The sequence below is a fragment of the Scomber japonicus genome, chromosome 15 (genome assembly GCF_027409825.1).
Source record: "Scomber japonicus isolate fScoJap1 chromosome 15, fScoJap1.pri, whole genome shotgun sequence".
Lineage (NCBI taxonomy): Eukaryota > Metazoa > Chordata > Actinopteri > Scombriformes > Scombridae > Scomber > Scomber japonicus.
Genome location: NC_070592.1, coordinates 15,456,881 through 15,480,260, shown reverse-complemented (window position 1 = coordinate 15,480,260; position 23,380 = coordinate 15,456,881). Strand labels below are relative to the sequence as shown.

At 39.4% G+C, this 23,380-nt stretch overlaps 2 protein-coding genes across 5 annotated transcripts; both read left to right on the top strand.

Annotated features, from left to right (window-relative positions):
* The first annotated feature begins 740 nt into the window (after window positions 1-740).
* On the top strand, window positions 741-9,196 carry cndp2 (carnosine dipeptidase 2). 4 transcript variants are annotated; one of them, XM_053334542.1, is made up of 12 exons: window positions 741-868; window positions 2,201-2,278; window positions 2,604-2,747; window positions 2,932-3,094; window positions 4,731-4,819; window positions 6,491-6,691; window positions 6,788-6,872; window positions 7,010-7,170; window positions 7,286-7,450; window positions 8,130-8,271; window positions 8,586-8,733; window positions 9,001-9,196. In XM_053334542.1, exons 2-12 carry the CDS (start codon window positions 2,219-2,221, stop codon window positions 9,065-9,067), a joined length of 1,425 nt encoding a protein of 474 aa, XP_053190517.1. In that variant the 5' UTR covers window positions 741-868; window positions 2,201-2,218; the 3' UTR covers window positions 9,068-9,196. The 4 variants fall into 4 exon arrangements, with proteins under 4 accessions (XP_053190517.1, XP_053190516.1, XP_053190518.1 ...); XM_053334541.1 differs by having other exon boundaries at window positions 741-916; XM_053334543.1 differs by having other exon boundaries at window positions 745-828.
* A 3,989-nt stretch (window positions 9,197-13,185) lies between these two features.
* Window positions 13,186-22,258, top strand: recql4 (RecQ helicase-like 4). Its single transcript, XM_053334250.1, has 23 exons — window positions 13,186-13,354; window positions 13,472-13,554; window positions 13,645-13,744; window positions 14,117-14,282; window positions 14,476-14,586; window positions 14,752-14,913; window positions 15,083-15,175; window positions 15,350-15,486; window positions 15,579-15,662; window positions 16,006-16,194; window positions 16,378-16,560; window positions 16,687-16,882; window positions 17,013-17,206; window positions 17,478-17,561; window positions 18,006-18,143; window positions 18,250-18,333; window positions 18,696-18,882; window positions 19,228-19,357; window positions 19,528-19,694; window positions 19,788-19,965; window positions 20,541-20,694; window positions 20,801-20,909; window positions 22,137-22,258. Exons 1-23 carry the CDS (start codon window positions 13,196-13,198, stop codon window positions 22,256-22,258), a joined length of 3,210 nt encoding a protein of 1,069 aa, XP_053190225.1. The 5' UTR covers window positions 13,186-13,195.
* The last annotated feature ends 1,122 nt before the right edge of the window (window positions 22,259-23,380 follow it).

Sequence of the window (23,380 nt, the reverse complement as noted above, 5' to 3'; positions counted from 1 at the left end):
TTATCTGGAGGTAACATGAGGTTTCAGTTATCAGAGATAAATGTTTTTCCTATTCAGCTGCAGTTGTAGGAAAATAAAAGGGACTCTGGCAGTAAAATTACTTAACCTTGAAATATATTTAAATATTAAATCATTAGGACTAATTGGAGCTTTACTTTTTTTTTTTTTTTTTTTTTTTTTTTTTTGGACTGGATTTTGTCCCCATCACTTATTTTGAAATTGCATTACAAAATGCACTGAATGGCTTGTGTGAACAGGAGCAATGATATGGGGGAAATTGTTAACACAGATGTGGAAAAAAATGTGAATTTACTCTTTAATGAGGTACAAGGCAACGACACATCTGAATAATTTATCGGGACTTAGTCTAGTACTTACACTGGTAGTCCTCACTTTTTCACATCATTCAATGATCCCTAAACTGACAAAAACAATAGATCAAGGTCCCCACCTGATAAGCTTGGAGCTTTTAGATGTTTTATTACGGAATTAAAGTGAAAATAAGTTATTCCCCTTTTTGCTGGGAACCCTCTCAAGGACTCAGGTTTACAGTCTGTTATGATATGAGAAGGGAAAACAATCATAACCCTACATTACAGTAAGCGATATTCACATTATGCAACCTCTTCATTTTTGGAGACACCGGTAGACCCATCACAGAGGGTACATCTCCTATTTATAGGGTCTCTGGACCATTACTAAGCATCTGCGCTGGCCCACAATTCTTTGCGCCGTGAACACAAACTTTGCCCACCGGCGAAGCGTCTCTGCTGCTGTCGTAGGATAAAACTAGACGATTTAAAGGCTTCAAACGTGACTACGACGTATGTGAGTCGGCAAAGCTACAAACACAAGAAGTGTATGTCAGGTGAGAAGAGTCACATGTGGAGACGAGCCGCACAGGAATAAACAGGAAGTGAGTTTATAACTGAGCGAGTAGTATGTTTAATTATTTGTTTCCCCTGCGGCTCAAGAAACGTCACTTTTGTGCAGAAAAGGTTCTGTCATTCACTGAAAAATTACCTCTGCCAGCTATTGCTATTAAGTGAGATAAGAGATAAGTGCCTAGCTCAGTCAGCTAACGTAATGCTATCACTCAGACTGTCTCCTAGCTGCTTTAAATATGTTGAGCTGTGGGCCTGCGCTGCTAAAAGCTCCTTGTTTATGTGCAGGCGAATCAAAATATCACTATCTAGGTTAATGTTCAATCTCTAAATGCACCATTACAGTAATACTGAGATTAGTTTGTTATGAATAGGTATGTTTGTCGGTAGCTCTAAAGATAAAATCAGTCGATTATCTTCTCAATCAATTAGCTGGTGAAAATGGTGCAAAATGCCCATCACACTATCCTAAAGCCTAGGGTGACGTCCTCAAATGTCTTTTGTCCTAACCAACAGTCCACAGTCCAAAGATAATCGGTTCACTGTCATACAAGACTACAAAAATAGAAACTATTCAGCCAATAATCGATTAATCAAGTAATCGTTGCAGCTCTAAATCTCTGTCTAAAGTATAAACAAATAATTAAACACATTGTTGCACATATTTGCATATTGATGTACTGTGTAGTGTGTATATTTGTTAATATACAGTATACTTTTGTTGTTATTGGAAATTTCCTGGTATTTCCCTATTTTTCACTTATTTCAGAGCTTATTTTCCAATAATCTGTGAACAATATTTATTTTTTATAGCCTAAATTGCTGTTCATATGTGAACAAGATTTCTTCTTAACTTTTGATAAGAGGATCACTGTGAGGTACTCAATTTTAATAGAATGAATGAAACCATGTATTTTTTGTGATTTACCATCAAAGATGTTTTTCAGTGATGTGATGAATGGTATTTTCTCCGAATAAAGCTGGAAGGATGGGAAGTGGATCTTCTCCCATAATGTGAATTTGTTTATGATGTAACTTCCTAATTTGTGCCTTTTGCTTCTTGACATTTACTCTCCATATTATTAAAAAGAAACTACAAAAAGCACAAAGTAATCAGTGAGTCACTCAGCAGTCACAGCCTCAACTTCCTGATAACAGACATGCTCTTCTGGCACTCTGGCAAACTGTGTGCATGACAGAGGAGCTATACAGCAGCTGTCAGCAGGTTTTGCAGGAGGGTGGGGCTTCTGTCCACTCATAAGATAACACTGGGCTCGAGGTAGAGTCTCACACCATTCTGTCTGTTGAAACCTCAGCTCCTCTCACTCGCAAAGATGGCTCATCTCCCAGCACTTTTCAAGTATGTGGACGAACACCAGGATCATTATGTGCAGGTAAGCTTTTTCTGAGGAACGTTTTGACTTAATAGTTCAAGTGATTGGATTGCAGCCACTGATCTGCACTGTAACTCATTCAGTCTTGAGTCAGTTAGCGGTTTTTGTGCCAAAATATCATAAATGTTAAGCCACTAGACCACACAATATCACTTCAGTCGCTTCAATGACATGATAACTGCAGCTGTAGTTACAAGTCTACATGTGCTTAAAATGCTCACTCTAACTCCATTTTCAAATTTGAATGAAGCTTTAAAAACACATGAACATTAAACTTCTGTTTAGACAATACTCAGATTTATGAGAATTGTTTTGTCTTTTCCAGCGCCTTGCAGACTGGGTTGCAGTCCAGAGTGTGTCTGCTTGGCCAGAGAAGCGCGGGGAGATCAAGAAGATGATGGAAATGGCAGCCAAGGACATTGAGAAGCTTGGGGGCACAGTGGAGTTGGTGGACGTTGGCACACAGAAGGTCAGAGTGTGTTGAAGCACGTGATTGTTTGGATTTTTTTGTTTTTATTCTATAGCCTACTGCTTTTAAAACTCAAGTTTGCCTACTTCAGCAGTGTGGAGCATCTGTTTGGCTGTATTACTGTTTGAAAACAGAACCTAACACATATAGCAGCTGATAGTCATTATACCTGTTTACCGTGCAGCTTCCCAGTGGAGAGGAGATACCCTTGCCTCCTATTATTCTGGGGCGTTTGGGGTCAGACCCAGGCAAGAAGACTGTGTGCATCTATGGTCACCTGGATGTCCAGCCAGCCTATATTGAAGATGGATGGGATACAGAGCCTTTCACTCTGGTGGAGAAAGATGGTGAGAGCAGACATTTTTTGGTTTTTGTCTGGTTATCATCTGTGCCAAATAGCCCTGAAGCTGTTTAAATATAATCTGGAAAGTTTGCCCGTTCAAAATGAAATCGCTTCACCAGAAGTTATCAAAAGAGTCTGTAATGCTATCTGGACCTGTAAGAAGATACACAATGTTACAAATTTCAGGGTTTCTGTTCTCACTTCTTCAGTGTACAACACTTTCTTCTTTGGTTTGGAAAGTTTATAATATCAAATGTTACTGACATAAAAACGAGACTGTTTCTGCCATAAGAAACAAAAAGAACAGGGAACATGAAAAGAGAGAATATAAAAAATATAGTTGAACTGAGCAATGACCTTTCTACCTTTCTAAAATGACACGGGTAATTTAATAACCGAACCTCTTTAATATGTGCAAGTGTCATTTATAGCTCACTATTACAGTAACATTACACTACATCTTTCATGAGTCAATGAAGTTATTTTTATCATCATTGCTTAAATATAACTTCTTGTTTAAATTCTCTTTGAGCCTTTATCTGCTTTGTACCTGTGGTCATATCGATACATATTTCCAAAGTCCAGTTACCTCACGTTTCAGGGTCTTGTGGTTAATTACGTCTTATCTGTCAAGCTCACAGTTCAAGTTGAACCGATACTGTTGTATTCAACAAGAATATGTCATACACTTAGCTTTTCAGAGGGAACAAAGGCTCACATTTAACATTTATCCTCGAAATATATTGCTACAATGACAATATTCAGTCTTTTTTGACATACTGTATGTATTTTGTATATGTGTCATTTAAATATTTCCACTGAATTTCCAAATTGACTGTACTCGTCACAGCACGTCACATTTGTGATTATGCATTGTTAGACTTCACAATAGTACAAATACTACACAGTTAAACCATGCAGTATGGCAACTGTCTTTGAACTTCTATAAACCCTGTAACACTGTATAATGCATCAGCAGAATTAAACCTGCTAAGCTTTGTTGTCTGCAGTTTTACTTGACTGATAAAGTATTATAGAGGCAGGCAATAATCTAATAAAGCACATTAATAGATAATTTGTCCTGATAACATCAGGATGATAAACTGTCAGATATGACGCAATATTGGCACCAGCCAAATTCTGTTAAAATATGCAGGTAGCTGGTAAAATGTGGACATTCACTAGCCATTTGGCAAAAAGTTAATTGTACGCCCTGCTGTCGGATATTGGGACAGTTTCCCTTTTTTCTTTGCTGGATTTTTTGTCAGTACCCAAATGTTTTTGTGAATCTGGTGAGCTGTCAGCTGACAGAAAAACCCACATCCACTTCCTTCTGTCTCATTCCTGTTTGCTCAGCTCCATTACTACCATACTTTGTTCTTGTTTTACCAGACATGGCTGTTCTAGTGCTTTTCATTCCTCATTAGCTATGTGTATATGAGTAACACTAAGTCTTGCTTAGCCTGTAATGTTCATAACAAATCAAAATGGACAGACAACTTTGATATTGACCTATAATGAACATGAATCAAACTGATCTGACCTGTGAACTGACCTGTTCTATGTTCCTAAAATGCTACAATTAAATCAAAATTCTTCACACTGGTGCTTAAAGCTAGAAAACCTTTTTCTCTTTGCAGGTAAGCTCTATGGAAGAGGGTCCACTGATGACAAAGGTCCAGTATTGGCCTGGTTTAACTGCATTGAGGCGCACCAGAAGCTCCAGCAGGTAAAGTTCCCTCCACAGTTTATTGATAACTTGTAGTATCTGTTCATACCCTTCAATAGGCACTGTGATCAGGGAAAGTAAGAGCGCTGAAACTGACAAAACCACATCTGCAGTGCCCAGTTTACAGGGAGTCTGACAGCAGGTCCCACCCACACTCACACAAGACAAGCTTTCTTAAGTTTTATTTGTTGAGATAAATTACATCTGTATATTACCCAAAAATATAGTGTGAAATGTCAGTGACAAGACTTTGTGTAGTCAGCCAGTATTTATTATAGAGGTGTTACAGAACAAGTCTGAAGATAAAGAGAACATACTTTTCTGTACAACATGAACCTGAACCATTTGTGACTTGGCAGGTGTGATTGAAATGTGATGGTAAAAATCAGGAGTGACAAGAATGCTGTTTTGAAAGGTGTGGTAATGAGCAGTGATGCTTTAATAAATGGGAAATGTTTCATCATTCTATTTACTTCAATCTCTTGCGTTGTTTGACAAATTCATATATGTTTTTGAACTCGGAAGTTTACATGACAGATTGCTAGAGATGCTGGTTGTTTTGGATGAATGCAAACTCTGTAGCTGGGCATATTATGCTAAAACAAGCATCTCCTGTATTTGTGGTTACAACAGTGATAATATACAGTACTGCTTTTGGTACTGTGACAAAGCTGTACTTTTGAATGTTGTCTTTCCATCATCAGACACAGTTTCTTCAGGCACAAATAGTTTTACCTCAAGGACAAATGCTCCAGTGGCACTTTCCACTTACGGTGATCACAGGAGTAGAACGTGTTGGTTCCTGTGTCTTTGTCTTGAAAGGACAAACTATTAGTGCCTTTGCTATAGTTCTATCCATCCTTGCCTAAAATTGGAGTAAATATTTACCTGCATGTTGGATATTTGATGGATTTTCACAGTTTGATTTTTAACTAGCGCACAAGGCAAATGAAGTAAAGCCACACTGGTACATACATAGCCATACAGTATTGATATTTGCTTACATAACATAAAACATCAAGCTGTTTTTAGTCTAAGGTCTAAGTCTTTAGGTAAGATATAAATTGTGTTTTTTGTGGCAATGTCCTTTTTAAGGATGTAACTTTTGCACAGTTTAGCACAGTATAAAAATTAAACTGACAATAAACTAAACTAAAGATATCAAATATGTAGACATAGCACAGTGGATTTCAAAGAGTAATCTTCCACAATGACTCTGCATTGCTTTAAGAAATTAATGATCTCTGTGTGAAAGTACAAAGCTGATTTGGTAATTGCTTTGTGAACACTTCACAGCTATCAGGGTAAGTGGTCAAAGGTCTCTGGATAAAATGGGTAATCTTGTGTCATGTCCTACCGAAGCTATCATTTAATGATCAAGCCAAGTCACATGACCTGCTTCTTGTTTTGAACCACCTTTTCAGTTTTTCCTGAAGCAGTGTTGGACGTTTAGTGAAGCTAAATACTGTAGCTCGGTACAAAACAAAACAATAATTGTGATACATAGTATAATAAGTATCTACATACCATACTGTTTTTTCCACCTGTGTACCTTCAGCTTTGCTCTCATGAAATTGATTCCCCTATTACTTGTCTGCTAATAATATTTGATTTGATGATGATATTTATGAATTTTAAGACTTTTTTCCCTCTTTTATATTTGTGTTGCAGGAGCTTCCCATCAACATTAAATTCTGCTTCGAGGGCATGGAGGAATCTGGATCTGAGGGTCTAGATGAACTGGTCTTTGCCCGAAAAGACACATTCTTTAAAGATGTGGACTACGTCTGCATCTCCGACAACTATTGGCTGGGCAAGACCAAACCCTGCATCACCTATGGTCTGAGAGGGATCTGCTACTTCGCCATTGAGGTGGAGTCTGATTGCAGCACTGTTTTAGACTTTAAGCAAAATCAGTTAAAAGTGTGAGGAAAAACAACATTTTTTAAATAATCTCTAAATTTAAAGGTGGAGTGCGGTTGCAAGGATCTACACTCAGGAGTGTTTGGTGGCTCTGTTCACGAGGCTATGACCGACCTCATTACACTTATGGGTAAGTGACGCTGCTGTCTGAATTATACCCCTATAAAGCTCATTTGATTGTTGGAGTCTTGGAGACTCTGGCAATAAAAGAATGTTTATTTGAACAAACAGTTTCAGGAAAGTTATTGTCTGTCTCTTCCTCAACAGGCTCCTTGATAGACAAGAAGGGGAAGATCTTGATTCCTGGGATGTACAAGGACGTGGCCCCTCTGACAGACGAGGAGAAAAAGCTGTACGAGAAAATTGATTTTGACATGGATGAGTACTGCAAAGATGTTGGAGTTGAACAGCTACTGCATGACACCAAGGCAAGGATATTAAATCTGTTATTAACACGACTCAAGCAAGTAGAACTGTGCTGCACTACTCCTGGTCGCTGCATCGTTAAGTAAGTAAAATTGTATTTATTTCTTTTTCTTGTAGGAACAAATCCTAATGCACCGCTGGAGGTACCCATCTCTGTCTCTTCATGGTATTGAGGGGGCTTTCTCTGAGGCAGGGGCTAAGACTGTTATCCCTCGCAAGGTCAGCGGCAAATTCTCCATCCGCCTTGTCCCTGACATGGACCCCGACGTTGTGGAGAAGCAGGTAGACCTGAAATACATTACAACGATTACTTCACTTTGTCATCTGGTACTACTCATGTGACCATACTGTTGTAAAAGCTGTGGTGTGGAAAATCTGCCAGTAGAATTTAAAACTTGATGACTGTGGCAACCACTTGTGTGCTTTAGTGGAAGTGTGTGACAACGATGACTCGCTCCGTCACACTTATTTGAAAAAATGTTGAATCTACAACTAAAGTTATGCTTGTAAAGTAGATTTATATAGCAGCCTGTATTTGTGCAGCGCTGATGATCACAAACTGGCCAACAAGCTACTAAGATACTCAAAGACAATAACCCAGTGAACAAAGTGGGCCCCCTTCCATTTTCCAAGAGATAAGATATTGTAATGCTGACACTACCACTACAATAAAAATATATAGTAATAAAGGAATAGAGCATTGCTTTTATATCCTTTGTCTAAAAGCAGTTTACCAGCTGCAACAAAAAGACACATGAAAAAAGTGACACACACTGGATACAGACAAAATTGAAACCACATTAAACACAAATTAAAATGCAATATCATAAATGCATATTATCAGCAATGTTTTAGAATATGAGACAGATTTAGCATTAGTCTGCTATAGCATGTTTCTTCACCTCAAATCTTGTTTGTACTATGATTTCACTAACATGTTTCTTATTTTCTAAATTCAAAGGTTAATGACCATTTGCAGAAGAAGTTTGCTGAGCTGGGGAGCCCCAACAAACTGAATGTGTCCATGGGTCACGGGGCCAAAGCCTGGGTGTCTGACTTCAACCATCCTCACTACATGGCTGGTAGAAAGGCTATAAAGACAGGTACAGAGTGATAAAAGACTGATTGAAATGTATGATTTAAAGTTGATCAGTTCAGTCAAAACCATTGACTGTAAGTAAGATGGATGTCATGACAGCTCCCCAAAAGTGAAGCCAAAAAAAAAATTCCTGATTGCCCTCTGGTGGCTGGCTGCAGTACATTCATAAATCCTGTCCCCTCCATGTTAACAGATGGGACATGAGCCAAACAAAAAAAGTTTGTTTTCTCAGCTGTACATTCTTGTCTTGTGGATATACATTTTCCTCTTATGGAGTGTCTCTCTTGTCTTTCTTCTTACCTCCTTGCTGGGCTGTAGTCTTTGGTGTGGAGCCTGATCTGACTCGTGAGGGTGGAAGTATCCCTGTTACCCTGACTTTCCAGGAGGCCACAGGCCGTAATGTCATGCTGCTTCCTGTAGGGTCCTCTGATGATGGAGCTCATTCCCAGAATGAGAAATTCAACAGGTATATGTCACACTGAATTTTTCATTTCCTTTTCTACCTGAGCTGTTGTGATTAAAGAAAGAGGGGAAAGTTCCAGGAGCAAGGAGTCATATCATTTTTTTGATAATTTAGAGGTGATACTAACTGAAAAGAACATCATCAAAGTCAAAGGAATTTATTTTTACCATTTACCATTACCATTAGTAATTTACCATTACCAACAACGATCTGTTTGATCGTTTCTTTTTCCACAAAAGGTTATAACTTTCCTTTTTTTCCCCTTTTCAGATCAAACTACATTCAGGCGATCAAGATGCTGAGTGCATACTTCCACGAGGTGTCTCAACTGGAATAAACTGATGTCTAATGACAAATGTGAAACAATGTCCTTCCTCACTATCACAGCCATAACCTTTCTGGTATGATTTACCTCCCACAGAGAACAGTTTTGTACACACTGCCTCCTAATAAAAATAAAGGTTCTTTGTTACTTTTTGTTGTCCTGTTTCATTAATGCCTTTTTAAAGGTTTTTGATTTTACTGCAAGGAACAGCATCAATGAATGGTCTTATAATTACCTCACCATGTTACTGGATTACAAAACTGTATACCCTAGAATTCATATTTATAATAAATTGAATAACAATAAATGGTGGAGTTACAAGTACTAAGCAGCATAACATGGAACAACTCAAGTAAAGTACAAGTATGTAAATACTGTACTTAATTACAGTAAATGTATTTAGTTACATTCCACCATTGTCTATTTATACCCGAGGCCATCCCCCTGAATCTGGATGCCAGTTTTCTTTTTGGCACCGTTAACAGAAAGGTTAAATGTGTGGCTAGTACACCACAACTGTTACATTGACCAGCTTTTATCTCTATCAACATTATGTTGTCATCACTGTGTCATCATTTTCAACCCTTAAATCAAGCCAGTAAGAAAAGAGCAATGTGTGTCACTAAATTGACGGAAAGGGGGATTGAGGAGCAAATGTTATTCTGTTTTATGTAAAGCACATTGAGTTGCCATTGTGTATGAAATGCGCTGTATAAATAAAACTGCCTTGCCTTGAACACACAGTGGGGAAAATTCATTGCTACAGAAGCTCAAAAAATAGTGCAATAGAAAAAAACAAAAAACAAATGTATACAACAATAAAATTAAAAACTAAATAAAAACCCTAAAATGCAATTATAATATATATATGTATATATGTGTATATATAATATACATACACACACTACAATGCATAAGAAGCATGCAGCCACTGAATTGGGACACAGTCTATAGACTGTAGCTGTAAACTGAATGTCTTGTGGATAAAAAACTATGATGAAACCATATATATATATATATATATATATACACATACACACTAGGATGCATAAGAAGGATGCAGCCACTGAATTCGGGAGTGGGTCGGACACAGTCTATAGACTGTATATAAGAAGGTTAGGATGGCGAAATAATGACCCGCCCTACACTACCTCTGATTGGCTGGTAGTCGTTGCCTTCGACGAGTGTGATTGGTTAGGGTAAGGGTAAGAACAGCCAATCAGAAGCAGAATAGGGCGGGTCGTAACTTCGCCAACCTACGAAAAAGAATAACACAAGCTGTCAGTTTCCGGTGCGGGAAAATCATGAAGTCTTTACTACAGGCAGCAACGAATAGTGTGATTATTATAGATTGAAAATATAAACGTTTAATGGACAAAGACTAACCAAAGACCTGACCGATAACCCTAAAATATTATTATAAAGGTCGTCTGTTAGGTAGTGGGATTATCGACCTTACTACCTGGTCATTATGGATCGCTACAACGACGTGAAGCTTCTGCTCAAGAGCTGGGAGCTGGGATTTGTTAAACAACACCAGAGGAAACCAAACAAGGTGATTTAAATGTTAAAAGTTAGCCGAGAGTTAGCAGGCAGCAGAGAAAGTTGCATTGTTTTGAGTTAACGTTACTGTAAAAGCATGTATTGCATATGTTCCTGGTTTCATCATAGTTTTTTATCCACAAGACATTCAGCTCACAGCTACAGTTAGTGTTGCTGACAGGTTGTCTCCCTTTTTTCACAAAAGTGAATTATTTTCATTTCCAGGATGATATTGACCAAGCCCCAGAGGAGACCAGGAGTGAGTAAACGCCATACATTTCAACAAAGATAAACACATTTATCTCCTTGATCCTTATTTAAATATGCTCCATCTCTAGCATTCATAATATATTCAGGGACAGAAGAGTACAATATTGTGTGTGTGTGTGTGTGTGTGTGTGTGTGTGTGTGTGTGTGTGTGTGTGTGTGTGTGTGTGTGTGTGTGTGTGTTTGTGTGTGTGTGTTTGTGTGTGTGTGTGTGTGTTTTTCAGATCTGTATAAAGAGTACCGCAGTTTGAAACAAGCCAAAGAGAACAGCAGCAGCACTGATGCAACCAGAAGACACACTGAACAGTCCAGATCTACAGCTGAGATACAGGCAGCACAGAAGGTACTGAAGAAAGTGTGTGTGCCTTGATATTTTTGTGAATGAAGAGGTCTTTACAGTGTATAAGCATATAGATGTGTCTACTTTGTCTATTTAGGACACTAATTGTTGGGGTGCCCATCTGAATCGCAGTACATTGCCAGTGTCTTCTCCCAAAATGACAACCGAGGACAGAGACAACCTTAAGGCCTCAGCCCAATACTATGGCCTGAAACTTAAAAACAACCTTGGCACTCTCAGTAAGGTGAGGCACACTTAAATAGCACACTCACTGGGAAGAGAGAGAGCAGAATTATACCCTTAAAAACAATCTTGGCTTTCCTGTTGTTGCAGAATAGAAGAATTTCTTTAATCCTTGTGTTATTGTTATCATATCTTGTTATTCCAGGAGAGACCTGTCTCTTTAAAGAAGTCGGCCTTTACTGGTCGGGTGCTTGTAAACTCCTTGAGAGATGGACCAGGAGGACAGACAAACAGCCCTGTCACTGCTGCTGCTGCCACTGCCAGAACCACATTCACTGACCCTGAATCCAGCCCATTCTCACCAAGGTAATGATATTAAGTCCATATTATTAGTGCAAATATCACTGATATATATGAAAAACATGTATTATTTTTTATATTTCTTTCTGAATTGTTCTTTATTAAATCTATAATTATTTATATGATATGCAGTCATAACATTTTGAATCACCACCACTGTGATAAAATAATTGAACTATGTGGAAAATGTGATATTTAAGTAGTTAATACTGCAGTTTCTTTTACTTTGTAATGACTTGTGCAGCCCAGCCATATTCTCCATGTTTCTTTGTATTTCATACTCTCTAACAACACTCCAATAGTTGTGCTTCAAGCCAGGGAGCCATTTAAAACAATGTATACAGATGGACAGTCTACACTTAAATCTTTTGTTTTAAACCCTCCTTTTAATTTTTGTCTCTGTTAACAGAAGAGTGAAACCTTCTCCAGTATCTCTGACTTCAAAGAGGCTCTCTCCAGTGGAGCCTGAAGAGCCGTTTGAATCATTTGAACCTGTCACAGAGTCTTATGAAGAACCTGCAAATGCAACCAGTAGTTGTAATGGCAGTAATAATAAAACTAAGAGTAGTAATGGTAAAGTTATTAGTTCACAAAGTCAAAATGCCTCGAGTCCTGCTTCTCCATTCAGATCCTCTGCCCTGTTTACATCAATGTCTCCTCCGGGTAATGTAGCAACCTCAAGAGGAGATGTAGCTGCCTCAGGGAAGTTAAATGAAAGTGTAGGATCTTCAGAAGATGTAAAAAGAAATGCCAAAACTTTAGGAACTTCTCATGGAGATACTGGGGTGGCAGGTGTTTGCAGTTTGTATGGCTTGACAGGTAGCCCAAAGCTTCTTGGAGGTTTCAGAGGAGGAGCGGGAGGACGGCCTTCTCCTGCCAGCAGGCTGACCTCTGTGGACAGGAAGTGGCTAGAGAGGTGTCAGGTGTTTGGAGAGATAGAGGCTGACGAGAGGCCTGGAGCAGGGAACCAGGAGATAGATCTCACAAAAAAACAGGCAGAGAGAGAAGTAGAAAAAGAAATAAGGGAAGAAAAACAAGGAGATGAAAGAGAAGGAAAAGGAACAATGGTAGAAAAAATAAGTACATTAGGTGTGGACAGAGATGAAAACTTAGTGAGTATTTCCAAAGACAGTAAAATCAGTAAAAATGCATCGAAACATGCAAAAAGAAGGGAGGAAGTGAAAGAGATAAGGGAGGGAGACGATAAGATGACAAGAGGATTGACACCACCTCAAATACCAGAAGACGACAGTGCAAGTAGTCCCAAACCCAAAGTTACAAAGAAGAGAGGGAGGAAGAGGGAGAGGGAGGGAGGGAACACGGAGGGAGAGATGATAGAAGGAGGAGTGAAAAAACGACAGAGAAAGGGAAGGAACACGGAGGGAGAGATGACAGAAGAAGGAGGAGTGAAAAAACGACAGAGAAAGGGAGGGAACACGGAGGGAGAGATGACAGAAGAAGGAGGAGTGAAAAAGCGGCAGAGAAAAGGCAAAAAGAAAGAGGAGGGCTCTGATGCAAACACCACCCCAGCTGACGGTGGAGGAGGGAAGAAACGGAGAACCAAGAAAAAGGGAGAGGAAGAGGATGAGGCAGAAGAAGAAAAAGCAGCCGAGGTACCAAAAAAGGTAATCCAATTCATTAATATTCATCTAGGAGCATACTGTTTGATATAGTTTTTGTGCAGATGCATTAAATACATCATCCTGTCAATCATTCCTGTCAAGCCCCCCCAGGAGAACTTGTTTGGAGAAATAGAGGGAGAATTTGGAACTAGGAGAATGTCTTATAGCCAGCCTGCCAGAGCCAGGTAAGATCATACATGTTCTCAGGCTTCAAAATGGTATTGAAGCATCTCTTCAAAAAAAGAATAAGAATCTGAATAATTTGAACTTTACAGAAGCACGAAAGGAGCAGAGGGTAACTTTGTGAAGATAAACCTGAAGAAGAAATCTCATGTCAAAGGATATGCACTAAGAGGGGCTGGTCTACGTAAACAGGTAAGTCTGAGTATGTGTATGTGTATGAGTGAATGCAGGATAAGTCCAACATATATCAGGCCTTACTGCTAGTATGGCCTAGTGTTTAGGGAGGATGTGCTATAATCAAAACATTGCAGGTATATGTTTTCTTTCAAATTAGACAAATTGTTCACATAAAGTGCAGTTCTTGCTGTGGAATTCCCATCCAAATCTGATAAACCAGCTTTGTTTATTGCTATTGATATAGTGGATAAAAACTGTCCTCATATCTATCCTTAATGTGCCTCTGTCCCAAGAATCTGAACCATGCATCCTATTTTTCATAATTCTTAGACACATAAAGCCACACTTATCCAGAGTAATATTGATTTTCTCCTGCATATGTTTCAGTTGTACATGCAGAAGTTCCAGCTGAAAGGGGAGCGTTTTGGTGGAGGTGGTGGATTTTTTGGCAGAGGGAGGAGAGGTGGCTTCAGAGGGGGCCTCAATCGCCAGGGGGATACCTGCTACAAGTGTGGAGGGACCGGACACTGGGCCATGGACTGCAAGGGACGAGGTAACCCGTGGTGACGTGAACACACCCATAAGGAGCTATAATTTAATTGCTTAATAATAATGAATGGGAAATTCTAGGAACCGAAGAATTGATAGTTCTGCACTTGTCAGCACAGTTTAGTGTCAAATGTCTTGAATTGTTGTGACTGTTATTGAAGTGATGAGACAAGAGTAAAGGTGAAAACCTTTTGCAGCCCCTCCCCCTCCTGTTCCCGAGGACCAACCTGTTGAAGAGGAACCGTTTGAGCTACCCACCCTGGAGGAGGTTGCCAGGGCAACAGGAACGCTGCAACCCCAGCCGTTGTGTAAGCCTGTTGAACTTATATATTGTTATGTGTTACATGAGCATGTTGCAACAAAACATGAGGAAAAACCATGCTACAAAATCATGCAGCGCTAGTTGCAGTATCACAGATGCTCGTGTGTTTCTTTATCACATGTGTTAGTCCTGTTGTGCCCGTGTGTTGCAGTATCATCTCCCAGTGTCAAGGGGGAGCAGCAGTTCCAGGAAAAGGAGGGAGACAATAAAGATGAGGTTTTGCTGAATGTGATTCGTCCTGACTACGAACGCCCTGCTGTTCCACCACCTATGGAACCACTTTATCATGTCAAAGATGATGGAAAAGTTCAGGGTATAGACACATTGTGACAGTTATGGTGAAAGCCTGTGTGATTAAGTGCTGGGTCAACAAAAGTAGACATGCATTTGCTCAAAATGCCTGTATTTCAACCTGTGTCTGTGTGTGTGTCTCTGTGTGTGTGTGTCTGTGTGTGTGTCTCTGTGTGTGTGTGTGTCTGTAGCAACACCCACTGAGGTCTTTGCAGCTCTGAACGACCTCGGCTATAACTCTTTCAGACCAGGACAGGAGGATGCCATCATGAGGATCCTGTCAGGTAAACACATGCAGCACTGTCTCATACTGTATTTATGTATATCTGTACATTTTTTGATTGTCATGGCATAAGTAGTACTGGTAAAATCATAAGTTATTAGGTCTATATCTCTTCTTGATATTTAACAACAAATCAAAGAATCTGTGATTATGACACCTGTCTTTCTCTCTTTAGGTCTCTCTACCCTTGTAGTGTTGTCAACAGGGATGGGTAAATCGTTGTGCTATCAGCTCCCAGCCTACCTTTACGCACAAAGATCAAACTGCATCACTTTAGTAATATCACCTCTAGTCTCACTAATGGATGACCAGGTACACACACTCTTCATCACACAAATCAGGCAACAAGAAATATACTTTCTGTATGCAGTCAACGAATTCTGTTGTCCATGTCTTTTGTGTAGCTGTCTGGCCTTCCTGCCAAACTGAAAGCAGCCTGTATCCACTCCAACATGACGATGAAACAGAGAGAAGCTGCGATAGAAAAGGTAACATGCATAATTACCACAATTAAAGAGTAGTGAGAAGCCATCAAGGTTGGACGAAATGCTTCAGTTGTATTTTAATCTTCAGCATCTTCCTGCATGTATCAGGAAATTAAAAAAAGAAAAAAAAGAAAGAATATAGTATCAAAACAAATCCCTACATATCACACCATAATTCTCCTCCTCCTTGTTTGTGCATGGATGTAATTTAAGAGTCACAAATTGTTTCCAGAAATAGTTTAGTACTTAGTTCAGTCGCTCTACAACTAGGCTGTATTATTTTTTTCTGTAAACTCTACATCTGTTTTATTTTTCAACCCAGAATATGTTCTTTCCTGTTCTCTAGGTGAAGTCAGGTCAGGTATGCTTGTTGCTCCTCTCTCCAGAGGCCCTCGTTGGTGGTGGCGGTTCTGGTTCGGGATGTCTGCCCTCCGCTCAGGAGCTCCCTCCTGTGGCCTTTGCCTGTATAGATGAAGCTCATTGTGTCTCAGAGTGGTCACACAACTTCAGACCCTGCTACCTAAGGCTCTGTAAGGTGAATGAATGGTAGTTTGTGTTCATGGACTACAGATTGGTCAATCTAAAGTGGTAGTTGAACGTTTTATAGCTTATTGCCTGCTGGTAATGCTAAAGAGGCTGGCTGCTGAATCACTGGCAGCTGATCTCCAGCCAGTTAGACAGAAAGTCTGTATATACTGACAACCTGATGTGTTTGTAGGTACTGAGGGAGCGCTTGGGAGTGCAGTGCTTACTGGGACTCACTGCTACTGCCACACTGTCCACAGCTCTGGACATTGCTCAACATCTGGGCATTAATGATCAAGACGGCATCGCAGTCAGATCTGCAGCAGTACCTCCAAACCTGCAACTGTCTGTGTCCATGGACAGAGAGAAAGATCAGGTGTGATGATTAGTGTGTTTCTTTGTGTCCCCGACAAACGAGGAAAGTGCAGGTTTGGAAAGAAGTGATTTATGAAATGAATTAACTCTTGTTTTTTCTCTGTCTCTCCTCTCTGTATTTTTCAAGGCCTTAGTATCTTTGCTGAAAGGTGATCGTTTTGGCTGCCTGGACTCCATCATCGTCTACTGCACCAGAAGGGAGGAGACTGTTCGTGTGTCGGCGCTGCTCAGGACCTGCTTGCAAGGGGTGGTTGTGAAAGAAAATTACCAAATCAGCAACAGCAGCCAGAGCAACCCTGTAGGACAGAAGAAGAAAGAATTGGGTATGCGAGGGTTTAATTTTCATTAAATGGAAAGAAAATGACACTGTGTGGTATGGAAAGCTGTTTACATCACTCCTTTTTGATATTTTCACCTTCAGTGTTCCCCTCCACTTTGTCTTTCTATATTCAGCAAGGAAGAAGATACGTAAACCGCTGAAGTGGCAGGCTGAGTCGTACCACGCCGGCCATTCAGGGTCAGAACGCCGTCGGGTTCAGAACAACTTCATGTGTGGGGAGCTCAGAATCGTGGTGGCCACTGTGGCATTTGGCATGGGCCTCGATAAATCTGACGTGCGTGGTATCATTCACTACAACATGCCCAAGGTGAGTAGTAGTTTAATTCCTCTTAAGCAGTCTCTCTTCATACTGGATTTTCTAAGCACAATGAATTACTTTGGACTCTTAACACAACTAACAAATAAAAGTCTTATAACACATGCAATACTAAAAAAATATGGTGGAATTAAAAAATGCACTCCTACTATGTCAATATACGTATCTAAGAGCTTGTTTGGTATCTGTCTTTCAATGTGTGTCTATTATACCAAAAGTCAGAAGTGTAACAGAATTCTTTTACTTGTAAATGTTATTTCAGAGCTTTGAGAGCTATGTTCAGGAAATAGGGAGAGCCGGGAGAGACGGAGAACCAGCTCACTGTCACCTTTTCCTCGACCCTGAGGTAAGACTTTTAACTGCCAATTTAGAAAGGAACTAACCCGACCCCTAAAGCATCCCAGGGCTCATGGCCCAAATGACTGGATTTGCTATTGGATTTGTTGTTATTTTTCTGTTTATTCCTGTGATGTACAAGATTTCCGAACTAATTGTACTAAATGTCAAACATGCAGAGGCATCATACATCTCATACTGGCTGTAGCTGACAAATGTGTTAATTTATAGTGCCTTGAATCTTTTTCGTCTACTTCATGCCTAAATATGTCTCACTCACAATATTACAACATGCTAGAAATCTTGTAATAAAGGTACTAGTATTACTGGTAAAGATACTCTTGATTGCTGCATTCTCTTACTATGTGGCCCTCTGGTGGTCTGTTCTTGGTACTATCACCTGTATAGTATGTTACAAGTGTAAATAATTTGATACCTGTGTCTTCATGTGTAGGGCGGGGACCTCCACGAGCTGCGACGTCACATCTATGCAGACACAGTAGACTACTTCACAGTAAAGAGACTGGTCCAGAAAGTTTTCCCTGCCTGCAAATGTAAACTGATACATCAAAAGCAACAGGAACTTGTTAAGGTAACTCTCTGTCCGTGTGGTCTAAATGCTGCTTCAAGAGACACCATGGTATTCTGTAGACTGAAAGCATGAGATATAAAATGTATGTATGTGTCTGTGTTTGGAGGACATTGAGGACTCAGAGCTGTTGGAGATGATGGATGTGTGTGATCAGGAGTGCAGCCTGAACCCCTCCACTCAGCAGGACACCGTGCAGTCCACAGACTACAGTGACCACACAGGCATACCGAAATCATCTGCTGCAGAGGTAGTTAAAGGGAAAATCTTGGATGACTTTACTGTTTTACCGAGTAAAAATAGGAATCTGAAACAAAGTAGCTGAGAAATTCAGAATCCAAGAAACTGAAGTCTATGAACAACATGAGGTTGATCAGTTTTATTGAAGACACCTTTTCAAGGCTATCTGTATAGGAGACCAGAATTCAGGTCAAAATGAGTGTTTGATGTGAGTGTTTTTGTTAAAAGGTGGCGTCACATCCTGATTCAGAGGAGCTACTTCTCCAAGAACATGAAGCTGAACGAAAGGAAGAGGAGAAACAGCAGCAGGAGGAGGAGAAGAAAGAAGAGGAAACTGATGGTTCAGTGAAACAACAGCATGTAGAGGTGATGGCAACTAATGATTGGCCGAGGGAACGAGAAGTGGAGGGAAGCGACTGGCCCAAAGAGCGAGTGTGTCATACCCACGAGAGAGCGATTCCCATCCAGGAGACGGTAGAGGCCCTGGACATCACAGAGGAGGGTATGAACATGAAGACATAAATAAAAACAAAAAGAGATACCTGGCATTTGGGAGAGTAGATGCACATACAAGGAACCTGCAGCGAATATAAATATAAATCATTAATGTTATTAAGATATTTTTCTTTTTCTTACTGGTACGTATGAAGTCTTTAATGCAGTAGTTGTAATGACTAGATGTTCTCTGCATTTCCCATAGGAAAGTTTGGAGAAAAAAAGTAAACACTGAAAAGATAATCAGTTACAACTTATAAAATGTATTAGAAAATCTGTACATTTTCTACTTGGGGAGCAAAACAATATCACTTATATTTTCATTTTGTGTCTGTGTGTGTGTGTGTTTCAGGTGTAGAAACACTGCTCTGCTATCTGGAGCTGCATCCTCAGCGCTTTGTTGAACTTCTCCACTCCACCATGTCTGTGTGTAAAGTCAGCTGCTACAATGGACCAAGACAGCTTCAGAAACTGACAAAAATGTATGAAATTGTTGTGTGTCTTTGCTCGAATACTCTAGATTTAAAAATCCACAGAAATGTACTGTATGTTGCTATGTGTTGTCTATATAAAGATACAGAAATATAGAAGGACTGCCACGAGACTTTTTGAAAGATTTAGTTGTCATTCTTTTTTTTTTCTTCCCCCACAGCTGCCCTCCGGTCGCAGTGGTGCTGGCCAGAAGGCGGATGGCAGGCGAGCGAGTGGAGGTGTGTGATCAGTTGGAGTTTGACGTTGTTGAGGTAGCAGACACTATGGGATGGCAGCTTCCTCTTGTGAAGAGAGGACTCAGGCAGCTGCAGTGGAGCACTAGTAAAGGTGTGTGTGTGTGTGTGTGTGTGTGACACTGGCACAGAAAAAGCAAATCAAGTAAAAATTGACTAATGACACTGAAAAATATTTGTGTTTCAGCTGGCGGACGTAGCGGCGTCCTCGTTGAATTCTCCTCTCCGTCTTTCTACTTCCGTTCCTATGGCGACCTAAGTGATGACGAGATGGACAGAGTGTGTCAGTTCCTCCATAATCGAGTGCAGGAGCAAGAGAGAACGCAACTCTACCAGCTGACCACCTGCTTCAAGTCTTTCAAAAGGTGCACCTACGTTTTAAACATGTCAAACATTAACAGTGCAGCCGACAAATGTTTCTGTTCAGATTTTGATTATAGGAGTGGTTCAGTGAGTGTTTTCAATTTTTTTTAATGGGGGTCTATTTCCATTTCTTTCAAATGGTTAAAGTTTATTCTGTACTTTGATTGACATTGCCTTAACAAATATGAATACTGTATAATGGTGTATAATGCAGTGAGCTTTTTCTGTGTATTTAAGAGGTTGCTATGAAATATCTGATTTTCCTTCCCCCTGTTCCATTATTGAAACTGTCCATATTATTGGCATTATCACTTAAAACTTGTACAAATCAGTAGAGACTCTGGAGAATCCTGCAGAAAAATCTCAATGAACAGTAAGAATCATTTTTAGGGATTTGACTCAGTCATAAGCATATGTGAGTGTGTGCTATTGACTATTTCTTTTTATACTCCTGTTTATGTGTCTACTCTTTGTATGTGGGACCATGTGTGTGCCATTGTGTCCTCTTCTCGGCTCTATGCTTGTTACTTTGTGATCATGTTACAGTATGTGTTAAACTTTGTGTGTTTTGTTGCAGTGTTGCGTTCCAGAGTGTGTTATCCTGCGTAGATGATCTGGATGAGAGTCGCAGTCAGCAGCTAAAATACCTTCTCTCTGAGTACTTTGACAAGAGGCGAGACCGAGACCACGCGCTCAAACCAGTGGACTTTGAGGAGCTTGACAAATATAAAGTAAAACTCACAGAATTATTAAGAGTTAAGAGTTTTAGTTGAGTGTGTGCACTGGTGAGTGGTCTGAATATCGAGATTAATTGTTTTGTTTTTGTTTTTTTTATAGTTCTTAGACTGGGAGAATCAGATCAGAGCAGACATCAGAAGTTTTCTTTGCAACCGAAGTGATGAGAAATTCTCTGGAAGAGCTGTTGCAAGAATCCTCCACGGTATAGGTGAGAGCACACATAGACCAACAACATATAACAGAAGCATCCAATAATCTTGCCACATAATGTTCAAACATTGCTCTCCACTATTTTAGGTTTACTGACAGCTCTAAGACTTATTTCTATGGTTGTCCCTGTTCTCACAGTCCGTGAACCATTTAACAAGATGGAGACAGGTAGTAGAAAATAAACACCAAAGGGATAATTGAATCCTAAGAACAAACAATCTATTCAATATATTCAGAAAGAAGATCAAATGTAATAAGGACTTGCATAACAGCACATCAGAGAGAATGTGACTGATGCTAGTTTATGGTTCCAAATATTTTTTAAATCTTTTACATTTGCCAAGTGTTTAATCGACCTGGACTATTTAATTTGTACTTTTTCCTCCAAAATCACTAAAATCTGCTCTGCTTGAAACATGAGGGGGTTTACAGGTACCAGTATGCACGTTTCAATTTCATTTTTGGTCAATGGATAACGGTTTGCATTACACAGTTTTCAGGAATCTCTTTCTACCACTTAATGCATAATATTTACAATTTGTTATTTAACTATAAGTAATATATTTAGTTGATTCTGTATCATGTCATGTATTGTTCATGTAAATAACATCACAATAAGACTACTGAAGTCCTCAACATGGGCTCTGAACCTCTAGAGGGCGATATGGGGTCAATGAGAAACATTAGATATTAACATTGTTCAGACTTTCTAGGGCTGGGCTCAGGTAGAAGGAAATTAAAGACTTGCCTGATTTTGAAGATTATTTATTTTTTCATCAATTTCTAAGCAACAACCTTATAAAGTGTAAATATATAAATCTTGTTGAGCAGAGCAATGCACCACCTGAGCTTTTCTCTCACATACTGTACATGCTCATTACATTTTCTCTTACTCTAAAATCTTATACAGACAAACTTTACAAGATATTGTTTAATAGTAATCTTAGCCTGTACCTATTTGCAGCTGTCCAGCAACATCTGCCAACAGTTTGAAAGGGTTTTTAATATTATATGTGGGGAAAAAAGAATTGCAGTTACATTTTTTTGAACAGAATATTTATTATATGGTACTAACTAAACAAGAAACAAGATGTCTCCCTCACTTGTTGGGAGAGGCAAATTAAGGGTAAGTCTGCCCAATGCTTTTGTAGTCTGAGCCCGGTCTTAAGTGCATTTATTAACTGAGTGTCTTCATGCATGTGACATCTTCCAATCTCCATTACAGGCAGTCCTTGTTATCCTGCTCTAACGTATGGAAAAGATAGACGCTACTGGAGGAAGTACATCCAGTTCGACTTCAACCAGCTGATCAGGCTTGCCACTCAGGAGATCATTCGTTTTAAGTGACCGACCAAACACGCACACAGAGGAAAGGATGAAATGTACACACAGTTCAGCACAGGTGGACTATTCACTGCCCCTGTCTGGACCTGGGTTACATGGATTTGTCTTTCAATCCAAATTATGTAACTTGTGATGTTTTCAATATGTTCACCTTTTTGTATAAATGCTTTTATTTGTAGATTGTAACAAAATAAAATATAACTTTTCTAGCTTGGTCTTGCAGTGACATTTATTTAAATATCTTTATAGGAATATTTCAGTCAGAAGATGATGGATTAAAATGAAAAAACAACAGAAAATGAAAAAACAACACATTAATTTAGAAAAATCTTATCTTGTTTTTAGTAGGTTTTGATGTTATACTGACTCAAACACAAACCTCAGAGAGAGAGAGAGAGAGAGAGAGAAAAGAAATGAACTTATATGAGGAAGTAAAAGCAAAGCAGCACAGTTTCAGTGTTACGGTTGACTAAATACGTGACGAATGCAAATATTGACTGAAATGTCTTAATGGATGATTAACGTGCAGGAATTTCCCTCCAATTTCACCTTTGTTAATATTTAATCAAAATAGGGGTTATTGTCTTGTCAATCTAAAGAGCTTTTGAGGAATAAAGGAAAAACATTTACTAGAGTAGAATTAAACATGATTCAGAAACCGCATGGCCTGAGGAAGAATTCAACATTAACAGGGTTTACTTTTTTTTCTAGAAGCAATCACAGCCCAGATACTGGTGGGTTCATCTGGGAGGCAGAAGCTAAAAGGAGGTTTTCTGAATTGACAATGATAGGAAAACAACTTCAGTGTGTTTTAACTGAACTCTTCACATATAGAAATACATAGCTGCTGCAACAGCTTGTCATAAAATGAAGATATCTGTTCAAGGAGCATAAACTTACACTGGCTGGCTGAAATGCAGTTCCAAATGCTGTCATACTGTGGTTTATTAAACTGATATAAATTTTTCCATATCCATTATCATTATCATTATTGGTCAATCTAAACGCTGCTGCTGCAGCAATACAGAGAACAGTGGCATAGATCGTGGAGGTTATAGAGATGCTGACTGTGATCAAAAAATACAAACAAGGCTGAAAATTGGCCTTTAACTGCTTCAGCTATAT

Coding starts and splice junctions, on each gene's coding strand:
- cndp2 (XM_053334542.1), top strand. CDS start 2,219: ATGGCTCATCTCCCAGCACTTTTCAAGTATGTGGACGAACACCAGGAT. Junction 6,692..6,787: donor TCTGCTACTTCGCCATTGAG/GTGGAGTCTGAT, acceptor CTAAATTTAAAG/GTGGAGTGCGGTTGCAAGGA. Junction 7,451..8,129: donor CCGACGTTGTGGAGAAGCAG/GTAGACCTGAAA, acceptor CTAAATTCAAAG/GTTAATGACCATTTGCAGAA.
- recql4 (XM_053334250.1), top strand. CDS start 13,196: ATGACAGAAGAAGGAGGAGTGAAAAAGCGGCAGAGAAAAGGCAAAAAG. Junction 17,207..17,477: donor TTCACTACAACATGCCCAAG/GTGAGTAGTAGT, acceptor ATGTTATTTCAG/AGCTTTGAGAGCTATGTTCA. Junction 18,883..19,227: donor CCTGGACATCACAGAGGAGG/GTATGAACATGA, acceptor TGTGTGTTTCAG/GTGTAGAAACACTGCTCTGC.